This window comes from Heterocephalus glaber, unplaced genomic scaffold (genome assembly GCF_053883595.1).
Source record: "Heterocephalus glaber isolate CG9 unplaced genomic scaffold, H.glaber_assembly_v1.0 deba00001744, whole genome shotgun sequence".
Taxonomy (NCBI): domain Eukaryota; kingdom Metazoa; phylum Chordata; class Mammalia; order Rodentia; family Bathyergidae; genus Heterocephalus; species Heterocephalus glaber.
The window spans coordinates 2979376-3007332 of NW_028258450.1; the positions used below are offsets into that span (position 1 = coordinate 2979376).

General features: G+C 51.7%; 1 protein-coding gene across 1 annotated transcript; it reads right to left on the reverse strand.

The window, feature by feature from the left end:
• Positions 1-117: 117 nt before the first annotated feature.
• Nova2 (NOVA alternative splicing regulator 2) lies at positions 118-24989 on the reverse strand. The gene is made up of 4 exons (XM_087200795.1): positions 24698-24989; positions 13611-13754; positions 8367-8533; positions 118-1561 (listed from the first exon to the last, which is right to left on the reverse strand). The coding sequence occupies exons 1-4, from the start codon at positions 24987-24989 to the stop codon at positions 479-481; spliced, it is 1686 nt and encodes a 561-aa protein (XP_087056921.1). The 3' UTR covers positions 118-478.
• Between the last annotated feature and the right edge of the window lie 2968 nt (positions 24990-27957).

Below are 27957 nucleotides of genomic sequence, written 5' to 3' on the forward strand. Positions count from 1 at the left end.
TCAAGTGACCCAGAGGCTCCCTCCCCTCCTCCCATATGGAAACAAAAATTTATAAAGGGGAAAAAATGTCCTTACCAAAGGAAAAAAGGGGAAAAAAGGAGGGAAAGAAAGAGAAAATAACGCTTTGTTTTCTATTAAAATCAACAAAATGCAATATATACAGATATCACACAGACCTGGGCCCTGGGAGAGGAGGAGCAGGCCCAGTCAAGCACAGGGAGGGAGGAGGAGGGATCAGCTCAGGGCCAGGGAGGGGACTTCTGAGCCCCTTCCCCAACCGCCACTCAATCCTGCCTATGACTACCAGAAGGGGAGGGTGCAGTCAGGCCTACCCCAGTCCCATCCCAAGACAGCAGGTCCACACCAAGCTGAGGTAAGTCAGGCGCTGGGGGAGGAGGAGGAAGGAGCAGAGGAGGCGGAGGAAGAGGGGGAGGTGGGAGAGGAGGAGGGAGGAGGGCGGGCGCGCACACCACAGGCCTCATCCCACTTTCTGGGGGTTTGAGGCCCTCACCCCCTGCTCGTAGGTGACCCGCTGGCTGATGAGGTATTGAGCGGCTTGCGTGGCCGCGGGGCTGCCTGTGATGGTGACCCGCCGGTTCCGCGTGCCTGGCAGGAATTCGCCCTTCTTGGAGATCTGGATTCGGGCGCCTGTCAGCTCCTGGTACTCCACCAACGTCTTGCCCCCCTTGCCCAGGATGGCTCCCACCAGGTTCTCGGGCACCGCGATCTCCACCAGCTCCTTGGCGCTCTCGGCCGCCAGCTTCTCCGCCGTCAGGAAGCCCCCGGCCGCCCCCGCCGCCGCCGCCGCGGCCACCAGCGGGCCGCCCCCCGCTCCGGCCCCGGCGCCGGCCCCCGCCCCGAGGTACCCGTTGGCGGCCGCGGCCAGCGCGAAGGACCCCAGCGCCCCGGGAGGCGGCGGCGGCGGCGGCGCGGCGCCCCCTGCCGGCCCGGCCCCCGCCTCGCCCGCGTAGGACGCCAGCAGGTTGGCGGCGGCGGCGGCGGCGGGGTTGGCGCCCGCGGCCACAGCGGCCAGGACGCCAGAGGCAGCGGCGGAGTTGAGGCCCAGGCCCAGGGAGTTGGTGTTGTAGCCGTAGCTGGCCAGCGTGTTGAGCGCCGTGCTGATGGCCAGCAGGTCGGTGCCCGAGAAGGCGGGCAGCGCGGCGGGGAAAGCGCCCACGCCCGCCAGCCCCGCAGGGCCCAGCAGGCCGGAGGCGGCGGCGGCCGAAGCGGCAGCCGCGGCAGGCAGCACATCCGCGGGGCTGGCGTAGGGCGAGCCGGTGGGGTTGGAGTTGGCCACGGGCCCGGCCACGTTGGCGTAGCTGATGTTGAGGCAGCTGCTGCTCTGGGGGTCTTCCTGTACCTTCTGCACGATGGCGCTCACGGCCTTGTGCACCTGCTCGGGCTCGCCGCTGACGGTCACCACGCGCTCCTGTAGGTTGATGCCCTCGGGCTTCTGCGACAGCTGCACCCAAGCACCGGATTGTTCCATCACGGCTTTCACCGTGGCGCCGCCTTTGCCGATGATCAGGCCCGCCGTGCTATTGGGAACGATAAGCTTTGCCTGTGGGAGGAGAAACAGGGAGACTGAGCAGTCGAGGCCTTCCTGGTCCCCCTGACAGGCACCAGTGTGGTCCTCCCGCTTGTGGAAAATGCTGAGCTAAGAGCGATGGCACAAGCTTGTAATTCCAGCTACTGGGGGAGGAGGGCTGCAGCAATAGGATCATACGGGGCCAGCTTGGGAAACAGAGAGATGTGTCTCATAATGAAATAAAAAGGGCTGGGGATCTAGCTCTGATAAAGAGCTCCTGGGTTCCATCCTCAGTATGGAAAGGAAAAGATACTGAACTATTCCTCCCACGGTTGGTAAATGAGTAACTGGCATTCTAGGTCCCCCAGTAGCAAGATCCAGGGACCCCCCAAGTACTTCCCCTGCATCCAGGTTAATGGCTGCCCCCAGGAGGGCTCCTTCTCTAAGCTGGGTTGGTGCCCACACCTTCTGTCACTGCGAATGCTTTATTTTTTGTTCACTGCTGGAGACTGAGACCAGGAAGTACCAAGCTACATCTCCAGCGCCCCCCCTTCCTTCCTTCCTTTCTTTCTTCTTTCCTTCTTTCTTTTCTTTCTTTCTTTCTTTCCTCCCTCCCTCTCTCCCTCTTCCTTCCTTCCTTCCTTCTTTCCTTCCTTCCTTCCATTCTTCTACTGGAGATTGAGCCCAGGGATGCTCCACCACTGAATTACACCCCACTTTTTAGTTTTTAATTTGAGAGAGGATCTCACTAAGTTGCCCAGTTGGCCTTGGACCACTTGCCTCAGTCTCCTGACTAGCTAAGATCACATGCACCACCATGCCTGCTTTTTGGGTACTCATGACTCCCAGCCCTGGGAAAGGCTTCCAGTCTCACTTCATAGACAAGCCATTTGAGAACTAAGAAATGCAGGGACTTGCTCTAAGGTCCCCCAGGTGGTAAAGGTGCTGGAGTCCATCCTCTTGGCCTCTGATCCACTGTATCCCTCGCTGTACGACCCGGTCTCCTCACTTATCTTCCTTGTTATTGTTGGGGGCTGAACTGTGTGCCTCTCACATTCTTTGGTCAAGATCCTGACCCCTAGTGCTTCACAGTGTGCCTGGCTTTGGAGACAGGCTGTTTAGAGAGGTAATGAAATTAAGATGAGGCTATCAGGGTGGGCCCTCATCTGCTAAGACTGGTGTTCTTCTTAGAAGACTTGGACACAAACACAGACACAGAGAGGAGAGGCAGTATGAAAACACAGGGAGAAGATGGCCATCCACAAGCCACAGAGAAGCTGCAGAAGAAACCGACACTGCTGACACCTTAACCTTAGTCTTGGGGCCTCCCAAATTGTTAGAAAATAAATTTGTTATTTAAGCCACCCAGTCGATGGCACTTTATTTTGGAAGCCTAGTACCCTAACTCAGTTGCCTTATCTGAAAAATGAAGATAACAAAAAGCCTCAGGTCTGACAAGGCAGAGTTACAGAGGAGGCCTCTTCTAAAGATAGTGGCCCCTCCTCAGCTGCAGACACCCCATCCTTCAACCATATGTGTGTCCAAGTAGCTACAAATCTAGTCAATCTTAGGTTCAGTGAGGGCGTTTTAAAACCAGAATTCCCTTTCACATCTCTAAGAGCTTTTCTTTCCCTTTTTCTTTCCTTCCTCCTGTCCTTCTTTTCTTTCTCTTTTGTGCTGGGGATGGAAGCCAGGGCCTCAGGCATGCTAGGCAAGCGTTCTGCCACGGAGCCACACTCGCGGCCTGCTCCAAGAGAATTTCTCTATGTAAATTATTCCTCAAAAGTGCTTCCCAGGTCCTCTTAGACCTGTGGATTGTCTACTCCCCATCCTCTAAAGCTCACATCTCTGCCTCTTTTTTCCACCCTCAAGGTAGATAGGGGAGGACATGTGTTTTGGTTGTTGGCGAGGTCTGGGGGCAGTGTGGCTATTCAGCATGGAAGGCCACAGGTTAATTTTTGTTTTGGTTTTGTTTTTTTGAGACAAAGTCTCACTCTGTAGTGGAGGCTGGCCTTAAACTCACTATATAGCCCAGGCTGGCCTCGAATTTGCATCCATCCTCCTGCCTCAGCCTCCCACGTGCTGGGACTACAGGTGTGCTCCATCACACCGGCTCTCAGACCACAGGTGTTTGCACTTCACAACTAAAAGTCATTTCCTCACAAGGCAGAACTATCTGAGGTCTTATGTGGTACTTTTGAATATCCCACCGGACATATATGCTAAAGCCTATTTACAAATCTCTTGAGTCCAGGACTGAACCCTTCGATACATGTAAGAATGGAATTTGTTTGTTTTGCATGCTTTAAAGAGCGACTGAGATTTCCAGGAACACAACTACCAGTAAATCAGAGGAACATTGTACTTTGCTCTGGTCTGAAGTTTACCAAGAGCGGTCTTTTAGAGAAACTTGACATCAGTAGGAATGTCACTTGTATTATTTAAATCTCCAATACTATATACTGGGTCATTGTGTATTTGTACAAAATTATTTCTTCTACTGTGATCCCAGCTGAATATTTACATATTAAAATGTGTCTTATTTTAAAACAAGTCACTTTCCTTTTATTTCTCCTATATTTAAAAGTCTCATGGGATAAATATAATACATGGCATATCCATGCCATGTTTGGAATATATGTTTGGCAGTAAGTTTAAATGAACAAAGTACTGATATATACATGCTGCAACATAAACCTAGAAAACATTATGCTAAATGAAAGAAGCCAGTTCCAAAAGGCTACATATGATTCCATTTACAGAAATGTCCAGAATATACAAATCCACTGAGACAAAAAGTGTATTAGTGGTTGTCAGGGATGGGACAGGAAGATTGGGGTGACTGCTAGTAGGAATGGAGTTTCTTTTGGTGATCATAGAAATACTCTGGAATTAGATGGTGTTGATGGTTCCATATAGTCTGTGACTCCTTTCTTATGAATGTCCAGAATAGACAAATTATAATTACAAAAAATAGATTAGTGGTGGCTTAGGAATGGGAAGAGATTAGTTGGGGGAGGGATCTGAGGGTGACAGCTAAGGAGATCAAGCTTTCTTTTGGAGATGATGAAAATGTTTTAAAATTAATTGTGCTAAGCCAGGCATGATGGCACATGCCTGTAGTCTCAGCACTGGGGCGGCTGAGGCAGGAGGATTGCTGCAAGTTTGAGGCCAGCCTGGGCTACAAAGTGAGATCCTGTCTCAAAAAAAATTAATTGTGCTAATGGATGTAAAACTCTGAATATAATAAAAGCCACTGAGCTGTATACTTTAAATTGGTGAATACTGTGTATCTGAATTATACCTCAATAAAAATGTTAAGAAATTATGAGTACATAACAATTGTGCACATATATTTCACAAAGCTACAAGAGCTGGGCTTGGTGTGTCTATAATCCCAGCTAATTGGGAGGTTAAGGCAGGAGCATCTCAAACTCAAGGCCAGCCTGCACAACTTAGTGATACCCTGACTCAAAAATAAAAAATAAAAAGGGCTATGGATGTAGTTCAGTGGTAGAGCACTTGCATAGCACGTACTGTGCCCTGAGTTCTTTCTCCAGCACTGCATAAAACAAACAACAAAAATTAGAAGAAAGGATTTTGAATGTTTTCATTATAAACAAGCGACAAATATTTGAGGAGATAGATATGTTTGACCTCATTTAAACATTACACAATGTATACATGTATCAAATCATCACAGGGTACCCCATTAATATGTATGATTTTCATGTTTTATGTATTAGTTAAAATTAATTTTAAAATCTTATGAGTGTAGATATGTTTTATATGTATGGCTTAGGGAAGATCCATTACTTCTCAGAGCTGCTTACTCCACATCTGTAAAATGGGTGTATCATTCCTGATCCACATAGTTTTGGCAAGTATTCAGTGAGATATTGGTGGCCTGCTCTGTGAACGTCACTCAGGCAATGTCCGTTATAGCTTTTCTCAACACAGCAAGGTTCAATCCTAGTTTGTTATTTAGTAACTGTGGGACCTTAAACAACTGCTTTCACCTCTCTGTGCCTCAGTTTCCTATGACCAAAAGTAGCATAACTACAGCTACCCTGAAGAATTATTGGGAAGATTCAGTGAATGGGAAGCCTTAGGAAAATGCCAGCCACTTGGACCCCAAGTTGTAGCATACATCATCTTAGAGAGATCCATGACAAACAGAATCCTAGAATCCCAGGATGTTAGGACAGCAGAACATCAGAATAATAATATAGGCCTAGAATCCTGGGATCATAGACCCATGGAACTGTAAGAATTTTAGAGGCAGGAGCAACTCAGAGACTATCTACCCCAGTGATTTGCAACCCCATGGAAAATTTCAAATTGTATTAAAAGCAGCAGCAGCAGCAGCAAAAATAGGGTTTATCATTTGGGAGGAAATTTTCTAAAACGTTGTGTATAGTAACTTACTTAGTGTTCAAAACAAACATACCAGGTACATATTATCACATTTTCTAGATTGGGAAATGGAGGCACAGAGAAGTTAAGTAACTTGTGAAAGGTAGAGTAGCAGAGTTATGATCTGATCCCAGGCCAGACTCCATACTGAGGTTCCCAGGTCTTAACCCCAGAAATTCTCATTCAATGGTTCTGGACTAGGGGTCAGGAATCTGAATGTTAAGCTAGTCAGATGACTCAGATACCAACTAGGGCTGAGAACTACTAGTTCAGCCCAGAGGTTGTAAAAAGCTTATAGCCATATTTTCTTTGACCTTCATAGTATTTTAAAAACTGAGCTAACCTTTTAAAGTCAGTTGACTTCAAAGATTTATGGTTTCTTTTAAAAAGTCTGGAAGATGTGGAAATAGTCTATGTTTCCAAAGAGCAAGAACTGCATGGAGTTCAGTAGGAACTGCCCCCTTTAAGGATAGCATACCCTCTTCAGAGGGTCAAAACCCTTAGTTGTAATGTTCCCTCAGAGGCATTTCAATTTCTAATCCCTGGTTTTATCCAGCTGCTATGCTGTAAAGAGAAACTGAGGCCTACAGAAAGGAAGGGAGCCCTGAATAACACAGCAGGTGCAAAAGAGTAGATGGATCTCCTGACTCAAAAGTCCTGTAACAGCTAATATTTTTGGGAGAACCTTCTATGCAATAGACATACATGCTAAGTGCTTTTTGAACACCAGTGAACATTAATCACCACCCTTAAGTAGGTTCCCCCCCACTTTCTCTCTCCCCCCAGTAGTGGGAATTGAACCCGGACCCCTCCCAGTGGACTATATCCCCAGCCCCTTTTAACTTTTATTTTGAGACAGGCTCTCACTAAGTTGCCCAGGCTGGGCTGGAACTGTCAATCCTCCTGCCTCAGCCTTCCAGAGTGTTGGGATTACAGCTGTATGCCACCACACCTGGCCCATAAATTTCATTTACAAATGAGAAAAACAAGGCATGGAAAAGTCAAGTCACTTGTCCAAGGTCACAGGGGTAGAACAGAGTAGGTTTCAATTCAGTATCTGACTCTAGAGTCTGAATCTCTCGCCATTATCTGTCTCATTCTTTGGACGTCACACCTCAGTAGTACCGCAGAGGATAAATCCTGGCTCTGTAACCTTTCAACTTCGAGTTCCTGTGGATTGCGGGGGAGGTGAAAGACTCAGGTACAGATGGTGCTGACCCCATTTTCTCGGCAACATCCACAAACTCTCGATGAACCCTGAGTCCCTTGTGGCCACGACCAAAGCAGAGGGAAGAGACAGTGCCCTCGCCTCCCTGTAAACTGTGCGCCACTGGTGGGAAGGGATTTGGGACCGGCCTGGCGGGGCGCGAGGAGAGGAGCCGCTTCAGCACCAAGGACAGCGGTCGCGCTCAAACCCAAAGGCCGCAGTCTCTTCTGGGGAGCGATCCACCGAACATCGGTCCTCCAGGGCTCTCCGCCCACCGTGTCCCCATGAACTTGGGGGAAACTCAGGCTCATGGTGTCGACACCTCCACCTCCTGGCAGCTCCAGGACCCAAGAATCCCAGATTCCTCGTCCGGAGGCCCTTTCTCCTATCTTCGCTTCAAGGCAGACGGCAACTCGCGAGCAGCCTGTCCACCTGTCCACCAGCGCAGAGCTTTTCTCCTTTGCATCCAGAGCGCATGTACAAAGGAATGAGGAGGGCAGAAAATACAGGGAGCTAGCGTAGCTATCCCGCTTTTTCCTACCCCTGCCCCCTACGGGGTCAGGCCTGCAAAACCTGGAGTTTTGCTTAGGGTCCACCTGTGCAAGGCGCACCGTCGTCATGGCAACCGGAGAGGCCTGGGAAGCGATTGGTCCGATCCCTACCACGCCCCTACGCCAACCGCTTCCCCGAAGCTGAGGCAACGGAGGAACGCAGCCTCCTTCTTCCATCCCTTCCTAGAGAAGGTTGAGTAGGATAAGGACCTGCCCCCTCTTTCGCTAAAGAAACACCATCTCTATGCTAATAATGGTAATTAGGAGGGAGGAAGTATAAGAGGCCATTTCTAATCTCTTCTGCAGTGGCTGGGCAGTTAGTGAAGTCACTTCCGGTGATTACAGGAAGTGGGAGGCAGGTTGCTCAGAGAGACAATGGGATGAAGTGGAAGGGAGAGAAAGATCTAGAGAATCTTGGAAAGGATGGATGAGTGGGAGGGTCTGAGCCAAATTCTTAACTCCCTTTGAATCAAGCCCATTCCAATCGGTCTGGAGTCCTTTCTAGACTATGAGGGCTGACCCCTAACAGGTACTATTAACCACTAGCATGTATTCGATAAGCTTAATCAGCATTGTCCCCCTGAACCCTGTGTAGGCAGTCAGGAGGAATGTCCTCTCCTGAACCTCACAGCTTTACAGTAACCCACTCTCTGCCCCAGCTGACCTGCTTGGCTCTGTCAGGGTTCATCGTGGTTTGGGGTTGAAGGATGTTGACCACCTCAGGCTTGGTCATCGCTTGAGGTATTTCTCGGACCTTCTCGGCAATAAAGCTGTGCACAGCATTCAAGGCCTCTGCTGTGCCCTGTACTAGGCATACCCGCTCTGTGGTTCCTGTTGAGCAAGGGAGAGACAGGGCACACTCATCAGACAGGAATGGGGACATTCCTGACAGACAGGCCCCATTTAATGGAAGGGGAAAACTGAGGTCTGGGAGTGGCAGTAGGCCACACAGTGAGTTTGGGCAAGCTGGCATGGGTAGCCAGGCCAGGATGGGTAGCTGAGAGAATGAATGGAATCCCTGTTTCATAATCTGCACTTTACCTCCCTCCCCTAAAACAACCCTGGGGGGATGGAAGAATGATGCTTAAGTGCTTTTCCATGCCCACAGTAGCCCTGGGCAGGGGGGACCAGGCTCAGTTGCTTCTTCCCAGTTCTTTCGGGCTCCTCGGTTGCTTTGGCAACCATTCATTCCCCACCACCCCCCCTTCTGGAAGCAGAGTGCTCAGGCCTGCAATGGTTGCCACAGTAACTGGAACCCCCTTATCGGTCTGGCTGGCCAGGTCCTCAGCCCACCCCCAAGGGGGATGAGGGATGAGGCCCTGTTGCCATGGCAATCCCTGAAAGCCTGCAGCGCTGGCCTCTGGGCTTTTGGAGAGGATGGGGAAGTGCTGGGGGATGGGGGAGGGAGAAGAGAGGTCTGAGTGCCTGCCTGGACCCACCAGATGGAGGGCTTTGGGGTGGGGGAGGGCAGGGGTGTGGATTGGGGACAGTAAGATGGGTCAAAGGCAAGTCTTGGAGTGGGGACTTAGGGACTGGGAAAGGAGGGTGGGGAAGCTGCCTTTGCTGGATATCCGCCAGGTGTTGGCTGCATTTCTGACCTGGGCATCCTCCACAGTTCTGCATGTGATGGGGGTGGGGCACTGGCAAGAGAGAATCTGGGTGGTGTTGGGATATATGTGTGTGGGAAAGAGACTCCATTGTGACAGTGTGTGCACCTGTGAGGCTGCTGGGAGTGAGCAGAGTGCATGTATGTTTGTGTGTCCTTGGTCAGGGCTTTCACAAACCATCTGTATTTGTGCATACAAAAGAAAGAGCAAGGAAGACTTCAACAGAAACATGCTACACTGACACAGGGATTCCAGTAGCAAGTTTGTGGGCACCAGTGTGTGGGAAAGAGTTTGGTGGCATTGTGATGCTCGAGGTTATGTACTATGTTTGTTAAGACTGAGCTGAGTGTGTGAGAGTTTGGGAGAAAGAAACAAAGAATCTCACCAAGTGGCACCAAAGCTGTGTGATGACTACCATTCATCGGCGTTGTGTGTGCCTGTGAGACATCACCTATCTCGGGGTGTTCCAGGCTCTCTGTGACTGGCGTGTGGATTGTGTAGGAAGCAGACATGACCCTCTGACTGGCGTGGGTGAAAGAGAGGCAAACACGGAGACAGGCAGACTCAGGTGTCAGGACATGAGACTGTCTCTGGACAGCAGGTGTGTTTGTATATGTGTGTGTCTGAGCGTGCGTACTACAGCAAGACGAACAAGCCCCCACCAAGACCGGCCTGTGTGAGAACGCAAGTGACTAGGTGACCCTGAGCATGTCTGATGTGTGATGTCTGTATGTGTCTGTCTTCCTGGGAGCGACTTTGTTTGCAAGACCCAGTTAGCTCTTGGGCCTGTAAAAAGGTCTTGAAAGTCCACCAGGCCCCGTGGCTGTGTGTCTGGGACACTTGGTGGTGAGTGTCATTGTCCCGCAAGCACTTCACTGAAGTGTGCTGGTGCTTCAATCCCGACTCCTGGCATGCCTGCCTCGCCATGTGTCTGGGTGTCACAGTGGGCCCACACCCTCTCTGGGGCACCATCCTCATGTTAGTCCCCTCCACCCCAGAACAATGGCTTGGTCTGAGCCAAGGGTGAGTCAGTGCACAGGCTGCCTCCATCTGTGTGTAAATAGGAAAGGGTGTGGGTCGGGCTGGGAACCAGGGGGCCGGGGAGGGGGAAGGGGAAGCCCCAGGGAGAACCTGGCTCAAGTGGCCAGGTTCCCCCCCCCCCATCTCTGAAGCTTCCTTCCAACACAGGAAGTCTGTGACCTCTCACCTCCTTGCAGTTCTTAACCTGGGGTCCATGGGCATTTTGCAGGGGGGCCCAGTTAAACCCTGAAAAAGTATCTCTTGATAATAACAGCTGGTGATTACATAACACTAAGCACCAGCCACCATTCTGAGCACTTCATTTATATTTGTTCACGGAACATGTGAGGTGGGCAGTATTCACCTCCCCGACTGCCTGCTAAGGACACTGAACCACAGAGAGGGTTCGGAGTTTGTCCAAGTTCACTTAAACCAGCCCTGAATAATCAGGGGTTTTAACCCTGGGCTGTGGCTTCTGAATCTGTACTCTTAAAAATTATGCCACCCAGGGCTGGGGATTTAGCTCAGTGGTTCTGGTGCCTGCCTCAAAAGTGCAAGGTCCCAAGTTCGATCCCCAGTACACACACACAAAAATTATGCCACCCTGTGCTAAATGTGGGGTTCATGGGGTGTGTGTTCATTCTGTGTGTGCTGGGGAGTCATAAATGACTGCAGTTTTGATACTGATGTTAAGCAAGAATATGTTTAATATATTTACTAAGTAGGCACTTAAGGTTTTACACTCTGGTGCAAGTATGTTATAAATCAATAAAGATTAACAAGACAGACAGCTGTGTGTGTGTGTGTGTGTGTGTGTGTGTGTGTGTGTGTGTGTGTGTTTCTCCTGGGAGTCAGGACCAGAGCTTTATACAAATGCTCAAAATCAGAAAGTGTTTTAGAATCACTAAGGAGATCCAGCTAGGCAAGAGGCTGCGTGGCTTTTGGCAAGTACTTGCTTCTTTCTGGGTCTTCACTTCCTTATAAAGACCCAAAAGGACTGAATCTGGGGCTCTGGGATCCATCACCAAGAAGGGGACACCTTTTGGGTGAAAGGCCCGTCCGGTTTTGCTCTGTGGAGTAGACCGACACACAAGTGCAGTGTGTGTGTGTGTGTGTGTGTGTGTGTGTGCGTGTGCGCACGCGCCTTTCTGTCTGTGATCCTCCTAGGCCCAGAAGACCTCTCAGTTTCTTCACCATCATTTCTCACCTGTTTCTTGGCCTTTGAATGTGCAATTTCTCTCTCCAGGATGTCCTTCCTGACCTCCCTGAGCCCCCTGTGCTCTATCTGGGTTTCCGCCACCCTCTGGACTTCCCTGTTCCAGGCCTGACTATTCTGGGTCATCAAGGGTGTGGGTTCTGTCTCCCAGACTTGACTGTGAGATGGGAGAGGGCAAGGCTGGGACATTTCACTCACTGCAGTATCCCCATCTCTGTCCTGCCCAGGGTTGGCACAGAGGAGTTGCTCAGAGAACATGCATTGAATGAATGAAGGAAGGAAAGGGTGTCAGACAGGAGCAGAGGGAAGTATGCTCTTTGTCTCATGCAGTAGCATCTTCACTTCCGGGGCTCCTGCAGGTCCTAGGAACAGGAGCAGGATGTGGGGCACTGTGTGCTACATCTCTGAGTCAGGAGCTGGCAGTGCTGTATGACCTGAAGGGTCCTTGTTAGGGCTGGGCTGGGGCTGGCCCAGGGGCCAGGGGCTGGGGAGAAATGTGGGCTCATGCTGCTCATCTGAATAGCGTTTGGTCCAGGAGAACCAAGGACTGTCCTGTCTTCTGGTTGCCTCTGCAGCCTGGCCTGTGGAGTATGTCACTGAGCTGGGAAGGAATGACGTGTTTTATGGCACAGAATGTGACTGAGGGGCAAGGAACCTAGTGTCCTCAGATGAATGTCTAAAGCAGAGATCTTATGCACATCCTGTGGGCTAGAGTAGTGCAGGGGAAACTGGGCCAGGGTGGAAGAGAAAAGGAGGCAGTGTGGCTGGGTCACTACAATTTTCTCTAAACTCTTTGCCAAAGCTGCTTAGTGAGATGGCAGGGAAAGGAGTGAAGAAGGGAGGAGGGGAGAGAGGAAGGGAAGAGAGAGAGAGAGAGAGAGAGAGAGAGAGAGAGAGAGAGAGAGAGAGAGAGAGAGAGAGCAGAAAATCAGTGTCCTGACCCTGTGCTGTATCTCTGGTGTTTGACCTAAAAAATTCAAAGGGATTAAAGATGGACTAGAACCAGTGCTGGACTAAAGATGCAACACTGTATTCAGGGGCCTTCCCCAGATTCCTAGATGTCACAGCCCAGATATTGGTCATGGGGAGGAAACATGGAGGGGTGGGAGATTTTGAGGGGGATTAGAAAAAGCAGAGGGTCATTGAGAAATGTATGCTTGGGGGGTCAGAGACAGAGGCAGGGAGACAGAGAGGGAGCTAGGTTTGGAGGGAGGAGGAAGAAACCTAAGAGGGAGCTGAGACTCAGGAGAAAGAGGGAGACATACAGGGAGAGATGGGTGAGCAGGAGCAAAAGTGGGGACAACGTGGGGACAGAGGAGGACTCCATGAGGGGCGTTGCTGTGGAGCAGCTGAACGGATAGCTGAAGGGGTCAGAGAAGGCAAGGAAGAAAAAGGCGAGACTGAGAGGTGGAAGGAGAGGAAAGGGGGAGAAGGGAGGACAGAAAGGGAGGAACAGAGGAGGAGAGGACAGACAGAAGGACGGGCAGACAGCACGGGAGGCTCAGAGGCTGGAGCTGGGGACACCCAGACAGAACCGGGGAGACAGGAGCAAAGAGAGGGAGGGGAAGAGGCTGTGGGAACGAGGGATGGGGAAGGCAGGAGGACGAGGAGGAGAAGACACATGGAGCATGAGCCAGAGACAGCTAACGCCAGCGAGAGACAGACGCGGCAAGAGGGGGTGACAGGAATCCAAAGGGAAAGGTAGAGGGTGTGTGTAACGCGGACGGCTGGCCCCTGTGCCCCAGGGACACTCGGACACCTGCCTCCCGCTCCACCCTAGCTCCTCTGACTGACCCAAGGGGCAGGTGTGTGGGAAGGGACACATCTGCCAGAGCCTCATGCAAATGTGTCCATGAATAGGCAGCAGGGCCATTGTCTGGCCCTGCCCCACCCCCTCTGCTCAGGCCAGGCCCCCGGGCTGGGGACGGCTCTGTCCTCTTAGGGGGAGGGGTGGCCCCCACTACTCTCACTGTTCCTGGGGCAGCCCTTCCTCCTCATCCAGGGCCCAGGTGGGAGAGAAGGAGGGAAGCCAGGGGCGCAGAGACCTGGGCCATGTGCAGCTCACCAGGATAGAAGTCTTTGGACTTGGACAGCTTGATGGTGGCCCCCGTCTCCTTCTGCAGCTGCACGATGGTCTGGCCTCCTTTGCCGATGATAGAGCCCGCGGCATAGCTGGGGATGAGCACCTTCAGGAAGTATTCGCCTTCTTCTGCAGGGGCACACAGGGTGGAGGGGAGTCAGGCAAGGAGGGGGCTTCAACTTTGGAAGGCACCTCCAGGGGGCCCTGGTGCCCAGTGGGCAGAGAAAAACCTCACTGCCACACAGGAGCAATGCCCATGGGAACAGCAGTGTCGGAACACAAAGAATGACCTACAGTCACTACTCATTCATTCATTCATTTATTCACTCACTCATTCATTCATTCACTCATTCAACAAATAGTTACTGAGCACCTGCTATGTGTTCGGCATCAGCCAAGAAGAAAACAGTAAGAGCTCCCTGATTTTGTGGGCAAATAAGATGAAGGAGTTCTAGAGATTCAGCCAAGAGCTCATACAACTACATTCTTCTGGAGGGACAGACTGTATTTCATGTCAAATGGTAGAACAGTCAGAGGCAGGAAAGGGATGGGAGGTACAGAACTGTGATGTCAGATAGGAGCCCAGGAAAGCCCTTCTGGAAAATCTAACACTATTTCTCCCACACCTCCACAGCACCTAATGTGTGCTGGACTCTGCTCCAGGTATTTCACAAATGCCAGTCCTTTTTTTTTTTTTTTTGAAACAGGGTCTCACTGTGTAGTTCAGGCTGGCCTTGAACTCACTATGTAGCCTAGACTGGCCTCAAACTCCTAGTGACCCTCTTCCCTCAGCCTCCCAAGTGCTGATATTACAGGCGTTCGCCACCATACCCAGCAAATGCCAGTCCTTTTAATTTTTACAATGCAAGGAGGTATTATATTTCTCCTAGGAAGGAAATATTATTTAAAAAATATTTCTAGCTGCGTATTGGCACATGCTTTTAATCCTAGCACTCTAGGAGGATGAGGCAGGAGGACCCTGACTTCAAGCCCAGCCTGGGGAATTTAGTGACTTAGTAAGAACTTGTCTCAAAATAAAACATTAAAAAAAAAAAGGACTGGGGATTTAGCTCAGTGGTGCTGCTGCCTGCCTTGCAAGCACAAGGTCCCGAGTTCGATCCCTGTACCAAAAAAAAAAAAAAAAGAAAGAAAAGAAAAGAAAGAAAAGGTCGAAGGAGGCGGCTGAGTGCAAAGGCTCTTGGTTCAATCCATAGTATCACTAAATGAACAAATGAATGAACGAATGAATGAATACTTTAAAAAGCCATTCTATAGATGAGGAAACAAAGGTGAAGAAATCACCTGAGTACACAGAGATAGTAGGAAGCAGAACTGGGACCTGAACTGAGTCTGCCTTACAGAGTCCATGTTCTGAGTCATTATAAACAGGCTATGGAAGGGACAGACCATATGGAGGATGAGCAAGTGCAAAGGTCCTGGGGTCAGATGGTATGTGGGGCATTCCAGGGACAGCGAGGAGGCCAGTGTGTCTGGGGCTGAGTGTGAGACAGGTTAGTGGAGGAGAGAGGGCAGAGGGGCTGCTGCTGGGGAGATGCTGAGGCTTGTAGGTCCCAGAATCTCTGGCTTTTACCCCAAGTGAGGTCAAGTGGTGGGATGGGAGTGACCTAACTTAGGTTTGCAGAGTATTCCTCCGATGTGTGTGAGGGGAGCAGCCTGGGCAGCAAGTGTGGAAGAGCTGGCTGTCCTGACAGGAGGCGACTGCAGTGGTCCCCGAGGGAGGTGGCAGCAGCGAGTGGAGGTAGAGGAAGGCTGGACCCTGAACTCTGGGCAGTGACCAGCACCGAGGGCAGACGCCAGCTGAGGGTTACAGTCTCCAGTGAGCAGGGAGAATGAGCTTCGTTTTTACCCAAGAGGAGACCGACTGCTGTGGGGCTTCAGCTGCTCTCCCTTATAGACCAGTTTTCTAGGGCATCAAACACTTTGGTAACACAGCCTCAAGGCAAATCCCTAACATCGCCTATGTTCCAACCACACTGTTGCCCCGTAAGTTCTCCCACCACGGTCATTCTGCAGCCTTCTCAGTAGAAGACCCTTTGTGATTTGGCCCTGCCCACCTTTCAAGCTTCAGTTTCTTATCTTCCTCTCTAGGCACCCAAACTCATTGTCTTTTTTGCTCCTTAAACATTGCTTGCTCCCTCTCACCACAGGGCCTTTGCACATTCTGCCTGGCACACCTTTCCCCTCTTGTCTTTCAGGACTCCACTCAATGATTGCTGCTTCTTAGAAGCTTTCCTTGAGCCCTGGGGATGGGACAGACCCCCTCGCCCCGGTTTATGCTTTCAGATCAGTTTATCAGTTTATCACGGGGGTCCACTGTGGGCCACATTGGCACAGTGCACAGCTTCATCCCAGGGACTTGGGCAGTACACAGTCACATAGCAGTGGGTTGCAGTAACCACTGGGGAAAGAGAAATCAATCTTTTTTTGGTACTGGGGATCGAACTCAGGTCCTTGCACATGCAAGGCAGGCAGCGGAACTACCGAGCTAAATCCCTGGCCCAGGGAAAGAGAAATCAGATCATTTGGCTTCTAAAAGTTTTAAAGTCTTAGCCAGGTGTGTTGATACACACCTGTAATCTCAGTATTTGGGAGGCTGAGGCAAGAGGATCACCTCGAGTTTGAGGCCAGCGTGAACTACAGAGAGATACCCTGTCTCAAACAAAACCAAAAACACCCCAAAACTTAAGACATTAAATCATCCACCAATGGTGTCAATTTTTTCTTTTAAGCAAAGGAAGCCTATTTTTACTGGCTCATACGAAGCTCCAACATAGAGTGGCTAAAAGAGAACTGTTCGTGCTGGGGATATAGCTTAGTGCTGGAGTGCTGGCCTAGCATGTTTGAGACTCTGGGTGCCCTCCTAGCACCAACAAACAAACAAATGAACAAACAGTTCTATTCTATAAAGGTGGTGGGGGTGGGGGGAGGCACTGGGAGTCCTACACACCTCGGCCTGGCCCTTAAGAGTGAAGGTTCTAGTCACCAGGGGTGGTGGCCTGGGCCTGTAATCCCAGTGCTCTGGGAGCCTGAGGCAGGAGGATCACCAGTTCAGGCACAGTCTGGGGAATTTAGCAACTTTAAAGACATCTCAGAAAAGAAAAAGAAAAACATATATATATAAAAGAGCTGGGGATGTAGCTCAGTGAAAAAGCCCTGGATTTAATTCCCAGTAACACACACACACACACACACACACACACACACACACACACACACACACACACACACGCACAGGAAAGAATGAAAGTTCTGGGTTCCCTGATATGTTTGAGGGGGTGCAGTGGAAGGGGCTGGATGTGGGTTTGCAGGGGAGGGCGTGGAGAATAAAGGGGTTTCCCTGAGCCCAAGGCAATCCTCTTAAAATTGCCTGATCAGCCCATTAAGCCTATTAGGTAATTAACCCCCAGGGTGCCTTCCCATCCATCCTTCTGACCCCTCCTGAATCCACTTTCCCCCCCCCGGGCTCCCAGAGGTGTCCTCCCCCACCCTTCCCCTAAACCCGTCCAGGAGGTGGGCTCTTAAGGCTCAGAAAGGTGGGGAGGGAATTCTTATCAACCCTAGGATGACGCCCTCTCACTCCTCAATTTCACTCCCCACTGTGTGTCCCCAGCGTGTCCCCCCTAACTCCCACGAACAGGACCTTTGTACTGAGTTATATCCCCGGCCCCCACCCCTTTTAAACTTTTATCTCAGACAGCAGGATCTCACTAAATTGCCCAGGCTGGACTTGAACTTGCCATCCTCCTGCCTCAGCTTCTCGGAGTGCTGGGATCACAAGCACAGGTGGATTCCTAGCTTTCCTCTTAAGAGAGGGAGCTACTAATTAGATATTCATCTTCTCTGAATAAAACTGGAGACTCCCCTTCCCACTCTTTGCCTCTTCTCTCCTGCACTCCTCAAGCTTGGACCGAGAACTTCGGGTGGAATGGCAGAAACAACTGTCACTGGCAGAGATATCTGGCTCTGGCCAAGCTGGCTCATTCTTTGGGTCTCAACTGTTTCATCCACAAAGTGGAGGACATTCTAGCACTGCCATTCAGGGCAACTGATTCGCTACAGGATGAAGGTTAAAGTCCTTAGGATGATCCGGGTGCACAGAGTACTTGAGAAATGTCAACCGTCAATACTGCCATTACCATTATTAGCCACATCATGGACACAGGAAGAATGTTCCTCACAGTGTCCAGCACAGAGCGAGTGCTCTGTAAGTGGGGAAACAACTGTGGAAGCAGGTGAAAGAGGGGAGATGCCACTTCCTTTCACCTCAGGCTTCCCTGGATCCTGGAGCAGGAATGTCCTCACTCCACACAAGCAAGCTCTTGTCTCTTCTGCCTCGGCATCCCTCCAACCCATTTCTTTCTCGTGCCGCCTTGAATTTTGCCTTCCTGTATTATTTCTTCCTTCTCTCCTTCTTTCTTCCCTTCTTCCAACAAACCTTTCCTGACCACCCATTATGTGCCAGTGCTTGCACTGGGTGCTGGGCACACAGCAGGGCACTCTGACAGACAAGGTCAGTTTCCTTTAAACCCCTTTTAGGAATTTATTTAAAGAGCAAAATTAAATACCATTGCTACAGCTGTGCCTCAGACAAAGGTCTACTATCTAGAATATATAAAGAATTGAAAAAAATCAGACCCCCCCAAATTCAAAGACGCAATTCAAAAATGGGCATCCGAAATGAACAGACATTTCTCAAAGAAGTAAAAGCACCAAATAAATATATGAAAAAATGTTCAACATCACTGGTCATTCAAGAGATGCAGATGAAAACAACACTGAGATTCCACCTCACCCCAGAAAGAATGCCTGCTATCAAGAAATCAACCAATAACAAATGCTGGTGAGGGTGCGGGAAGAAAGGAACCCTTCTCCATTGCTGGTGGGAGATTAGACTGGTGCAACCACTGTGGAAATCAGTGTGGAGATACCTCAAAGAACTAGGGCTAGAGGTTCCATTTGACCCAGCTATTCCCCTGCTGGGTATCTTCCCCAAAGAATTAAAAGGATCTTACCACAGCGATATATGCGCACCCATGTTTATAGAGGCACAGTTTGTAATAGCTAAAGCTTGGAAACAGCCCAAGTGCCCATCAACTGGAAACTGGATAGAGAAGATGTGGTTTTTTAAAAAATAAAATGGAGTACTACTCAGCCATAAAGAATGAGAAACTAATAATAATACTGAAGTTTCTCTAGTGTGAGAAACTGAAAGTGTAAATAAGGATTAAAATGATTAAAATGAATAATTGATAATTTGAAATAGTAAATGGTCCAAAGGTGTAGGGGTGGTAGGAGGGGAAGGGGAAAGGAAAGAAGGGAAAGGAAAAATTATGAGAAAAGAAAAGAAAATGGAAACGAAATCTATGTAAATAGGGAAAGGTGGAGGGGGTGAAGGGAGCACAGGTAATGGGGAAAAAATAAGAACCAAGATCCATCATGTACAGGTGCAAGCACCCAATGATAAATGTAAACGTACTGTATACCTAAAATGCACCAATAAAAGAATTTAAAAAAAATACCAATGCTACCAGGCATCCTGGCACAGGCCTGTAATCCCAGCACTCTGGGAGGCTGAGGCAAGAAGATCACAAGTTCAGGGCCGGGGGTTTAGCTCAGTGGTTCCAGCGCCTGCCTCAAAAGTGCAAGGTCCTGAGTTCAATCCCCGGTACCAAAAAAAAAAAAAAAAAAAAAGATCGCAAGTTCAAACCCAGCCTCAGCAACTTAGCAACACCTTGTCTCAAAATGAAAAATAAAAAGGGCCAGGGATGGAGCTCAGTGCAAAGGCCCTGGGTTAGATCTCCAGTACTAAAAACAAAAGCACGAAACAAAACAAAAAACCCCACCCCCCCAAGAACAAAACAAAACAGGAACCTAGAACAAAAGCAAACATTAAAAAAAATTGCTAATAATTGGAATTTGAAAGGCTGGCTATGGCTTTTCTCCTTAAAATACATCAACATAAACATATAATGGTCAAGAGGAGAAAAAAATGTCTTGTCTACGGATCACTGTAACCCCCTTTATGCTGCATCAGACTAGTGGAAATCGGCCTTCTGCAGCCCCCTCCTCAGGTGAGCCCGTTAGGGAGAGGGACAGGCTGACCTCCTGCCTGTAAAGACTAAGCACTCTGACCTGAGTCTGCTTCTGGTCCTATCTAGAATCCTCTGCACATCCTCCCTGTTCAGGGTATTTCCCACCACCTGAATACCAACTCTTCTAGGAAGAGACCAGGGCTCCATTTCCCAGCGTCCTTTGCAGCCAGGGCAGAGCCATGACCTCAGCTGAACCCGGAGTCCCCAGACATCACGGTCCCATCCTGTGTGATCCACCAGGGTGGAACCTTCTCTGCTAGTGAGAAATTCTTCCTTCTATCTAGAGAGAATCTAGACTCCAGAACTCCCAGCTCAAAATTAGCCCTTCCCTTGGGGTCCCCGCAGCTCCTCAAACCAATGACAGCAACTAACAAACTGAAGATGGCAACGTCAGGCCCCCCACCCCGCCATGAACCTGTCTGCAATTTCAAGCATTTCCACCTAGGGATGGGGCTAGGCTGTCTCTGCCCTTCCAGCCACCTGGCCTCTGGCCCACTGCCCTTGGAGGTGCTTTTGAAGGTTTCTAAAAATCAACCAACTCCTCTCCCATCCATAAATAATTTTCGCCTGCTCAAGAGATTTAGGTGTTAGTAAGAGTGGCACGTTTTATTGTCACAGAGTTTACCCTGTCAGTGGCTTGGACCCCCGGGTCTGTTTTCAGTGACAGCATGCCTGGAGGGCACTGAAGTTGGGGTGCTGACTCAGGGCTGCGGACTGTTCTATGGAGGAGAGAGGCCAGGGTGTGAAACTGGCACTGTCATCGGAAGTGTGTGGGGATGTCACTAGTGGGAGACAGATGGTGAGGGTGTGGTGGGTGTGGGAGCGGTGCTACTTTGAAGGGCGGGACGTCAGGCATGCGATGTCTTTCCATGAACCTGTTGGTATGAAATGCAGCGCACCTGGACGGGGCTTATAGAGGGCTGTGATGCTGAAAGTTGTGCACCTGTCTGGCCCTGTAGCTGTATTTGGGAGTGAGGAAGGTACAGAGTGAGGTTTTCTTGGGGGTGCTTCTCCAATGGAGGGTGACAGGGGAATATTCCAATTTTGGTGGCACTGACAAGACTCAGAATGATAGTTATTCTTTTTTTTTTTTTGCGATACCTGGGATCTAACTCAGGACCTTGGACTTGCCAGGCAGGCTTGGCGCCACTGAGTTAAATCTCCGGCCCTGATAATTATTCTTTTTTAAAAAATTAATTTTTTTTTGGTGCCGGGGATCAAACTCTGGTCCTTGCGCTTGCACAGCAGGCAGCGAAACCACTGAGCTAAATCCTCGGCCTAAAAAATTAATTTTAATGGTACATTTTAGCTGTACAATATAATGACATTCATCACTGGAGATTTGCACCTTTATATAATATATCTTGACTCGATAGCTATTCTTTATGGACCACTTGCCACCTCCTAGGCCTTATGCTATGTACTTTACATACGCAATCTCATTTAACTCACACAACCACCTGGAAAGGTAAACCGGACTGTGCCCATTTCTCTGATAGGGAGACTGAGGACCAGAGCAGTGAAATAATTTTCCTGAGAGTTCCATGCCAAGCACAGGACAGTGATGAGATAGGAACCTTGAAAGGTCTTGCGCTCAGGCTCTTGCCCTGGTGACACTGTCTTTGTTAAAGAGTTGCAGTAGGATCTCGCTGTCATAGCTGTTTGGGATGCGAGATATTTGTTGCTCGTTTATGGATTTTTTTTCTTTGCTTTCTCTGCAGCCAGGATCATGGAGGTCATTAGAGTTGCAGCTTAAGAGCTATGATCTCTCAGGGGACACTCTAATGTTGTCCCACCAGGGGGGAGTCTTTTATTTCTCTGATGACCCCCTGACTCGGGTTTCCATCCACCGTCTTCACCTAAGTCCTCCTGGAAGGCCTCAGTGCCTCATCTTCCTCCCCGTGACAGAATCTAGAAGCCATTCTCCTCCATGTCTCCCGTTGGCCCCAGGAGCAAGTAGGAGGGACAGGCTGGCACTGAGGGCAAGAGGCAGATCCACCCCGGCTGCCACTACTTGTGACAGCCTAGCAAAGCTGCTCAGTCCTCTGTGCCCCGCTTTTCTCCCCTGGACATGGGGTTCACTGTAATGCCTTCCCACATAATGGAGCCAATCTCGAGCTCAAGTCACGGCTCTGCCTCTTATTAGCTGGCTAACTTCTCTGTGCCTCAATTTCTCATTTGTAAGATAGCTAATAAAGCTGTAAAGATGAAATGACTCATGTCAAGCACTTTCCATAATACTTCCTGGCACGTTTTTAGCACCATAAAGGTCAGCCATTGTTATAATTTATTATTATTATTGCATCACAGAGCATTGGGAGCACTGTATGACATTGCGTGTAAGGCGTTAAGACGTTAATACTGATAGCTGTTAACACGTTTTTGTGGTTATTGTTATGTTCCCATTTGGTAGAGAGGACACGGAAAAGGGGAGGGGCTGACCCAGTATCCCACAGCCATGAAGGTCCATTACTGAAAGGAGCCTTCAATTTTGAGATCAAAGTTCTGGTCCCTTTCCCTACCCTGCCCCTCAGTATTTCTATCAAAGGAAGACTGTCCTTCCTCATCTTCTGGCTTCAGTTTTCCCCAGGGTTCTCTGGAGAGGAAGTGGGAAAAACTCTGGAGGAGATGGTCCCTAAAGGGTTGCCCCAGTTCTGCTTCTGGTGAAGGGGGCAGGATAACTCAGGGTTAGGCACACAGGTCCTGGAGCCAGGCAGCGCAGGGTCAGCTACATCCCAGCCCCGTCACTTCGGAGCGGTGTGACTTTCGGCAAATGGTTTCACTTCGCTGAGCCTCAGTTTTCCTCAATTTAAAAAACAGCTCCAATCATTTCCCCGGAGTGTTATATTGAGAAATTCCTGCCTGTCCCAGAGCTTGCTCATAGTAGGAGCCAAGTAGGTGGAGGTGACAGTCATTAGCAACAGCGTAGCATCATTGTTATGCTGTGAGGCTGAGCCCTGGATTTGGACCCTGTCAGCCCCTGTAAGACAATGGTGGGACTCCCTCCCTCAAAAAGGAGAGCTGGACAGCCAGGCAGGGTTTGGGAACCTCCTTGGTCCTGATCCTGACCAGGACCGGGAATGGCAGTGGGGCAGAAAGAAGGGAAGGAAGTGGCGGGGACACATTCATGTGTGTGCCGGGGGTGGGGGTGCAGGAAGAAGGGCAGGAAACTCCCTCCCACCCCTCCCCCAACTTCCCTTTCCTCCAATTTCTGCTGGATCCTGCCATAGGCATCCAGGGGGTCCTTGATTCCTGTCCCACCTGGCTGGAGGTGAGGAGGCCTAGGATGGGAGGAAGGGACGTGGCTTGTATTCATGGGGTGAGGGCGGAAGGCCCCCCTCCAGTCACCTCCCAGAGCCAGGCAGAGAGGGAAGGGTGACTCTGTCCGAGGCCATCCTCTCCCATCCGGAGGAAAGGCCAGAGGAAGCCGAGATTTTTGGCCAAGGTGACTGCAGGGAGGGGCTTATCTGCTCTGGGGTCTCCTTCCTTTCAGGGGGCTGGAGAGCTGGGCTCTGAGGACCCGCACAAGCCCTGCTTCTTCCTGTGTCCCCCACGGGCGAGGCATACACCCCACATCCCCAGCTTGGCTCTGCTTCTGTGGTACACGCTTCCCTGGGTTCACACAGTGAGGGTGCTTCTTGCCTTACACACACACCTCCTTGGTATCAAGCATTCAGCCACTTCACACACTCACACACACACATGCTTTCCCTTGTCACACACCACAGACTTGTCCCCACATCTCCAGTCTCTCACACTCAGCCATACGCACATGGCCCCTGTCACCAGGGGACCCATCCTTCCCTTTTCTTGTAACACACCCTTGTGCATTTCCCCCACACGCCCGGCCTCTCTTGTCATACACCCAGTTTCCCTGTTGCACACACCCCCTCTGATGTCACTGTTGCACACCTCCATGTGTCACACCCAGCCACGGCCTCTCTGCAGTCACACCCACACCCTTTTCTTGTCACATTCCCCTCACCAGCTTCTCCTGGTCCCACCCCACCCTGTCCCCGCCTGTGTCACACACACGAAAGCCCTTTCCCTCCATCTACTCAGCTTCTCATGGCTCACACCCAGGGCCAGCCCATCCGGCGTCCCCCACACACCCCCTTGCCTGTCACACACCCTCTCACTCATGTGTCACCCTCTGCCACAGCCTCCTCTGGGGGCACAAGCATACACACCTTCTCTTGTCACATGCAGCCCTTTGAGGGTCTCAAACATGGAGCCCATCCCTCTCATGTAGCCTTGTTTCTTACACACACACACACACACACACACACACACACACACACCCTGCATCCTGTCATATCTACAGTCTCTAATGTCACACATCCAGGCCTTACGTGGTCCACACAGACACACACACCTGTCCTGGCCTCACACTCTCCCACCCAGCTTTACACACCTACCCTTTCCTCTATGTCACCCAACACACCCACCGGCCTTTCCCCACCCACAAATCCACCTACGGCCCGCACAGGCCTCCCTAGGGGACAACCCTTGCTCAGGACATCGCTGGGGAGGGAGGCTCGGAAGCTCCGGCCCTCCACAGGCCTCCTCTACTCCTTCCCCTCCCCCGCCAGTTCAGACAGCAAGCCCGGGGGACACCCCTATCCTAAAGGGTCACACCACACCCCCCTCAAGGACACTCAGACGCCCGGCCGGCCGAGGGAACCCACGCCCCCATCCTCTGGGGCGGCCCCCAAGGACACTCACCACCCCCTCCCCCAGCCCCTCTTGTCGCAGACAAAGCTCCGGCCCCGGGCCGCGGCGAGGCGAGGAGGGGTCGGCGCCCGCCCGCGCCAGCCCCCCTCTTGGTCCGGCTCCCGGGGCTCGGGGAGGGCGCCGCCCCCCGCCCCCCGCCCGTGCACCTGCCGCGTGGGGGGAGGATGGAGGATGGCGGCGAGGCCCCCGCCCGCCCCCGCCGCGCCGCAGCCCCCTCGCACCCACCTCCCGTGTTGCTGCGCTTGGTGCAGACCACCTCGGGGGGCGTCTCGAGGGGCCTCTTGCGGGAGTCCGGGGCCTCGGGCTCCATGGGGGGCGCCTGGGGCGGCGGCTGCTGCTGCTGCTGTTGCTGCTGCTGCTGCTGCTGCTGCTGGGGCGGCGGCGGCGGCGGCTGCTGCTGCGGCGGCGGCGACGGCTGCTGGGGAGGCTGGGGCTGCGGCGGCGGCGGGGGCGGCGGCTGCGGGGCCGCGGAGGCCGTGAAGAGGCCGTGCACCGCGCCGGCGGCCATCATCCTCATGGTGGGGGCGGGGGCGGGGGAGGGGAGGGTGGGGGAGGGGAGCGGGAGGGAGCGGGGTGGGGGGCTGACAGAGCCCGGAGAGCGGATGTGCGCAGGGCGGGAGGGCAGGGGGGTCTCTCGAATCGACCCGGGCAGCACTGAGGGGTGGGGTCTCTCTCCGGATCACCGAGGCCAGGCACTGGGCAGGCTACTCGGGTCGGGGGGACGGGACCCCCCTCTCCCCTTCTCTGCTCGCCGGGGCGGAGGGCCGAGGCCCCCAGGCCCTGCTTGGGGCGGGGGGGCCGGAGGTGGGAGGCGCGAGGCGCGGAGGGCGGCTAGTGGGGGCCCGGGGGGCGGCGGGCGCGGGCGGCAGCGGCGATGGGGCTGGCGGTGGCTGCTGGCCCGAGCATCTTCTTCCCGGAGGCTCCCACAGTGGCTGGCCCCACCCACCCGCGCGAGGCCACGCCCATGCCGGTCATGGTCACGCCCCTCTGCGCCTCCATTGGTCCACCCTTGAAGTCTGGACCAAATCCCTCCGGGTTGGCCACGCCCCTCGCGGCGGTAGAGAGCGGGACCGCTAGCTCCCAGGATAGACTAAGGACCCTGGGCTCCTCCATGCCTTCTCCACCCCTTACCTTTACAGGACAGTTTCTCGAGCATTTATTATGTGCTAGGATTGACTCTTAAGTAGGCGCTTCACAGACGTCATCTCATTTAATCCCAGGACAAACAATTCTGTGAGGTGCTTTTATCATCTCCATTTTACAGATGAGGAAACTGAGCCTCAGAGACCTGACCTCACTTGGTCAAAATAAGAAACTTCACTTCTCGGTGTCTCCTAACTTAGACAGCAAGAAAATTCTCCTTCAGATTTTCCATCTGTCCCACGAAGAATGGGAACAAGTGTGCTTCGAGTGCTCAGGGGACTGAATTCATTAAACCCTTGAGCTACAGCGTGTGACACTAAGGTAGGCTCACAAATGCCCCTCAATGCCCTCCTCAGTACTTGTGACCGCCTACTAAGTGCCAGGCACTGGCCCAGATACTCAGATGCAGCAAGGGAGCGCAGTCTCGGCTCTTGTGGAGTATTAACTACCCAGGACGTTAAGAAGTTCTGCTTTTCCCATGACAGAGCAAGCAGCCCAGGAACGTGGAGTGTGTCTTATCTAGGCGCACAGTTAGAGGGAAAACGGATTTGAAGAGAACAAGCCTCATTTCAGAGCCTGAAGCCATTGGAGGAAGGAGGTTCTTCCTGGGAATGGATCGTTGATAATAGTTTGGGTTCTCTGACACACGAATTTTCTTCTCCTTAGTTTCCTGGTCTCCAAGGATTCTTTCCTTCCTGGCTTGGCTAGGGGCAAGATTAGGTACAGAGGGGCCTGAGGGGGAAATCGTGGCAGCTGGGTGTGTCTGTGGTGCTGGGGATGTGGTCTACTCTTTCCCTTGGTATGATCTCAGGTCCCCAGGATAGGGAGGAGCAGATGGCCTGGGGTGGATAGGGTGCCCGCCCATCTGTCCCCTCCCCCTCATTGTCTCTGGAGCCAAGGGGGATGGGAGGAGGTTGTGGTCCACTGCAGCCTGGATTCTCCCCCTCTATCTTCCAGGAGGGAGCTGAGGAGCCGGTTGCCATGGAGACAGGCAAGCGGCAAGAGGATCCAGGGAGAGACTGAGGTCAGGCTGAGAGCCACACCTTGGGCTCTTTGAGTCACAAAGCTCACCCTGCGCAGGTACATATCCCACCTTCCGTGGAGTTGGGCCTGAAGTTGCCCCTCGCACACACAGTCACACAGGGGCTGCTCCAGGTAACACAGGTGCAGTCTCAGCAAAGTTTCCCCTAGGCACTTGGATGTAGGCAGGCTCCCAGGGGATAACCGCTGTGCACACATCTGCACGCACACACCCATCCTCACCTATAACACACAGTCAGGAACGTTCATCCAAAGCCACCACACAAGCTTTCACACACAAATAGACATACGGATATCAAATATCAAGATGGTCACATGTAATATCCATGTATGACCTGGGTGGACATATTCAGACTCAGAAACTACACATACCTGAGCAATTTACATACGTGATCCAAGCCACAAGTTGTCCACAGCCTATGTTACATAAGACATACATGTCAGTGATGTGAGATGTATAGACTGAAGAACTGCCTTGATCATGCTTTGCACATGTAAAGTGTGTATCACACATTTAGATATGGGACCCACATAGCATAACATACAACGACTGGACCTCCAGGGCCACTCATTGACACACACAACACACATGGAGTGCTGTGAGCTGCTCAGCTCTGCCCCCATCATGCCTACAGCCCCAGCCCCACCCATCCCTCTCAAACCCTCCCATTTGGACCCACACAACAGCATGGTCGGTCACGCACTCACACTCACACACAAACACAAACCTCCTCCTAGATATTTTTAAACCCAGGCTAGTTCCGCTGTCATGGCAACCGCCCCAAACCCATCACCATAGCAACCCAACGTCAGCTTTCCAAGCGCCAAATCCTGGGGGATTGCAGGGCCCTAATCGGAGGCAGGCAGAAGGGGCTGCACCCTCTGCTATCATCTGTGCTACCCCAGTGTCACCATCCCAGAGCTTTCAGGCGCACAGCCACTCTAGTCTGGGCAGGGGTCAAGCTGGGTCACTACTCAGGCCAGGCTGGAGCAAGGGCAGTGCCCACCTGCTCTCTCCTCCCGCCCTACCCATGCTGTGTGGAGGGGATCCTTGGATCCAGGGACCACCTGCACCTGGACACACACAGCCCAGGCTTGAACCCTTGCTGTGGCATTTACATGCTGTGTGATTTGGGCATGTCCTTACCCTTTCTGAGTCTCACATTCCTGAATTTGGAAAATACTGCTGATGACACTAGTGCCCCTTAAAGGACTGTTGTGACTTGGTAATTCAGTCAGGGCAGATCTACAGCCAAATTCTGACCTTCCCACTTCCCAGCTGGGTAAGCTAGCAATGAACT

What these genes read in the sequence shown, in the direction of transcription:
- Nova2 (XM_087200795.1), bottom strand. Translation starts at nt 24,989, where the DNA reads ATGAGGATGATGGCCGCCGGCGCGGTGCACGGCCTCTTCACGGCCTCC. An exon ending in GTCCAAAGACTTCTATCCTG is followed by an intron (nt 8,534 to 13,610) that starts GTGAGCTGCACA and finishes CTTGCTCAACAG; the next exon opens with GAACCACAGAGCGGGTATGC. An exon ending in ACCCTGACAGAGCCAAGCAG is followed by an intron (nt 1,562 to 8,366) that starts GTCAGCTGGGGC and finishes CTCCTCCCACAG; the next exon opens with GCAAAGCTTATCGTTCCCAA.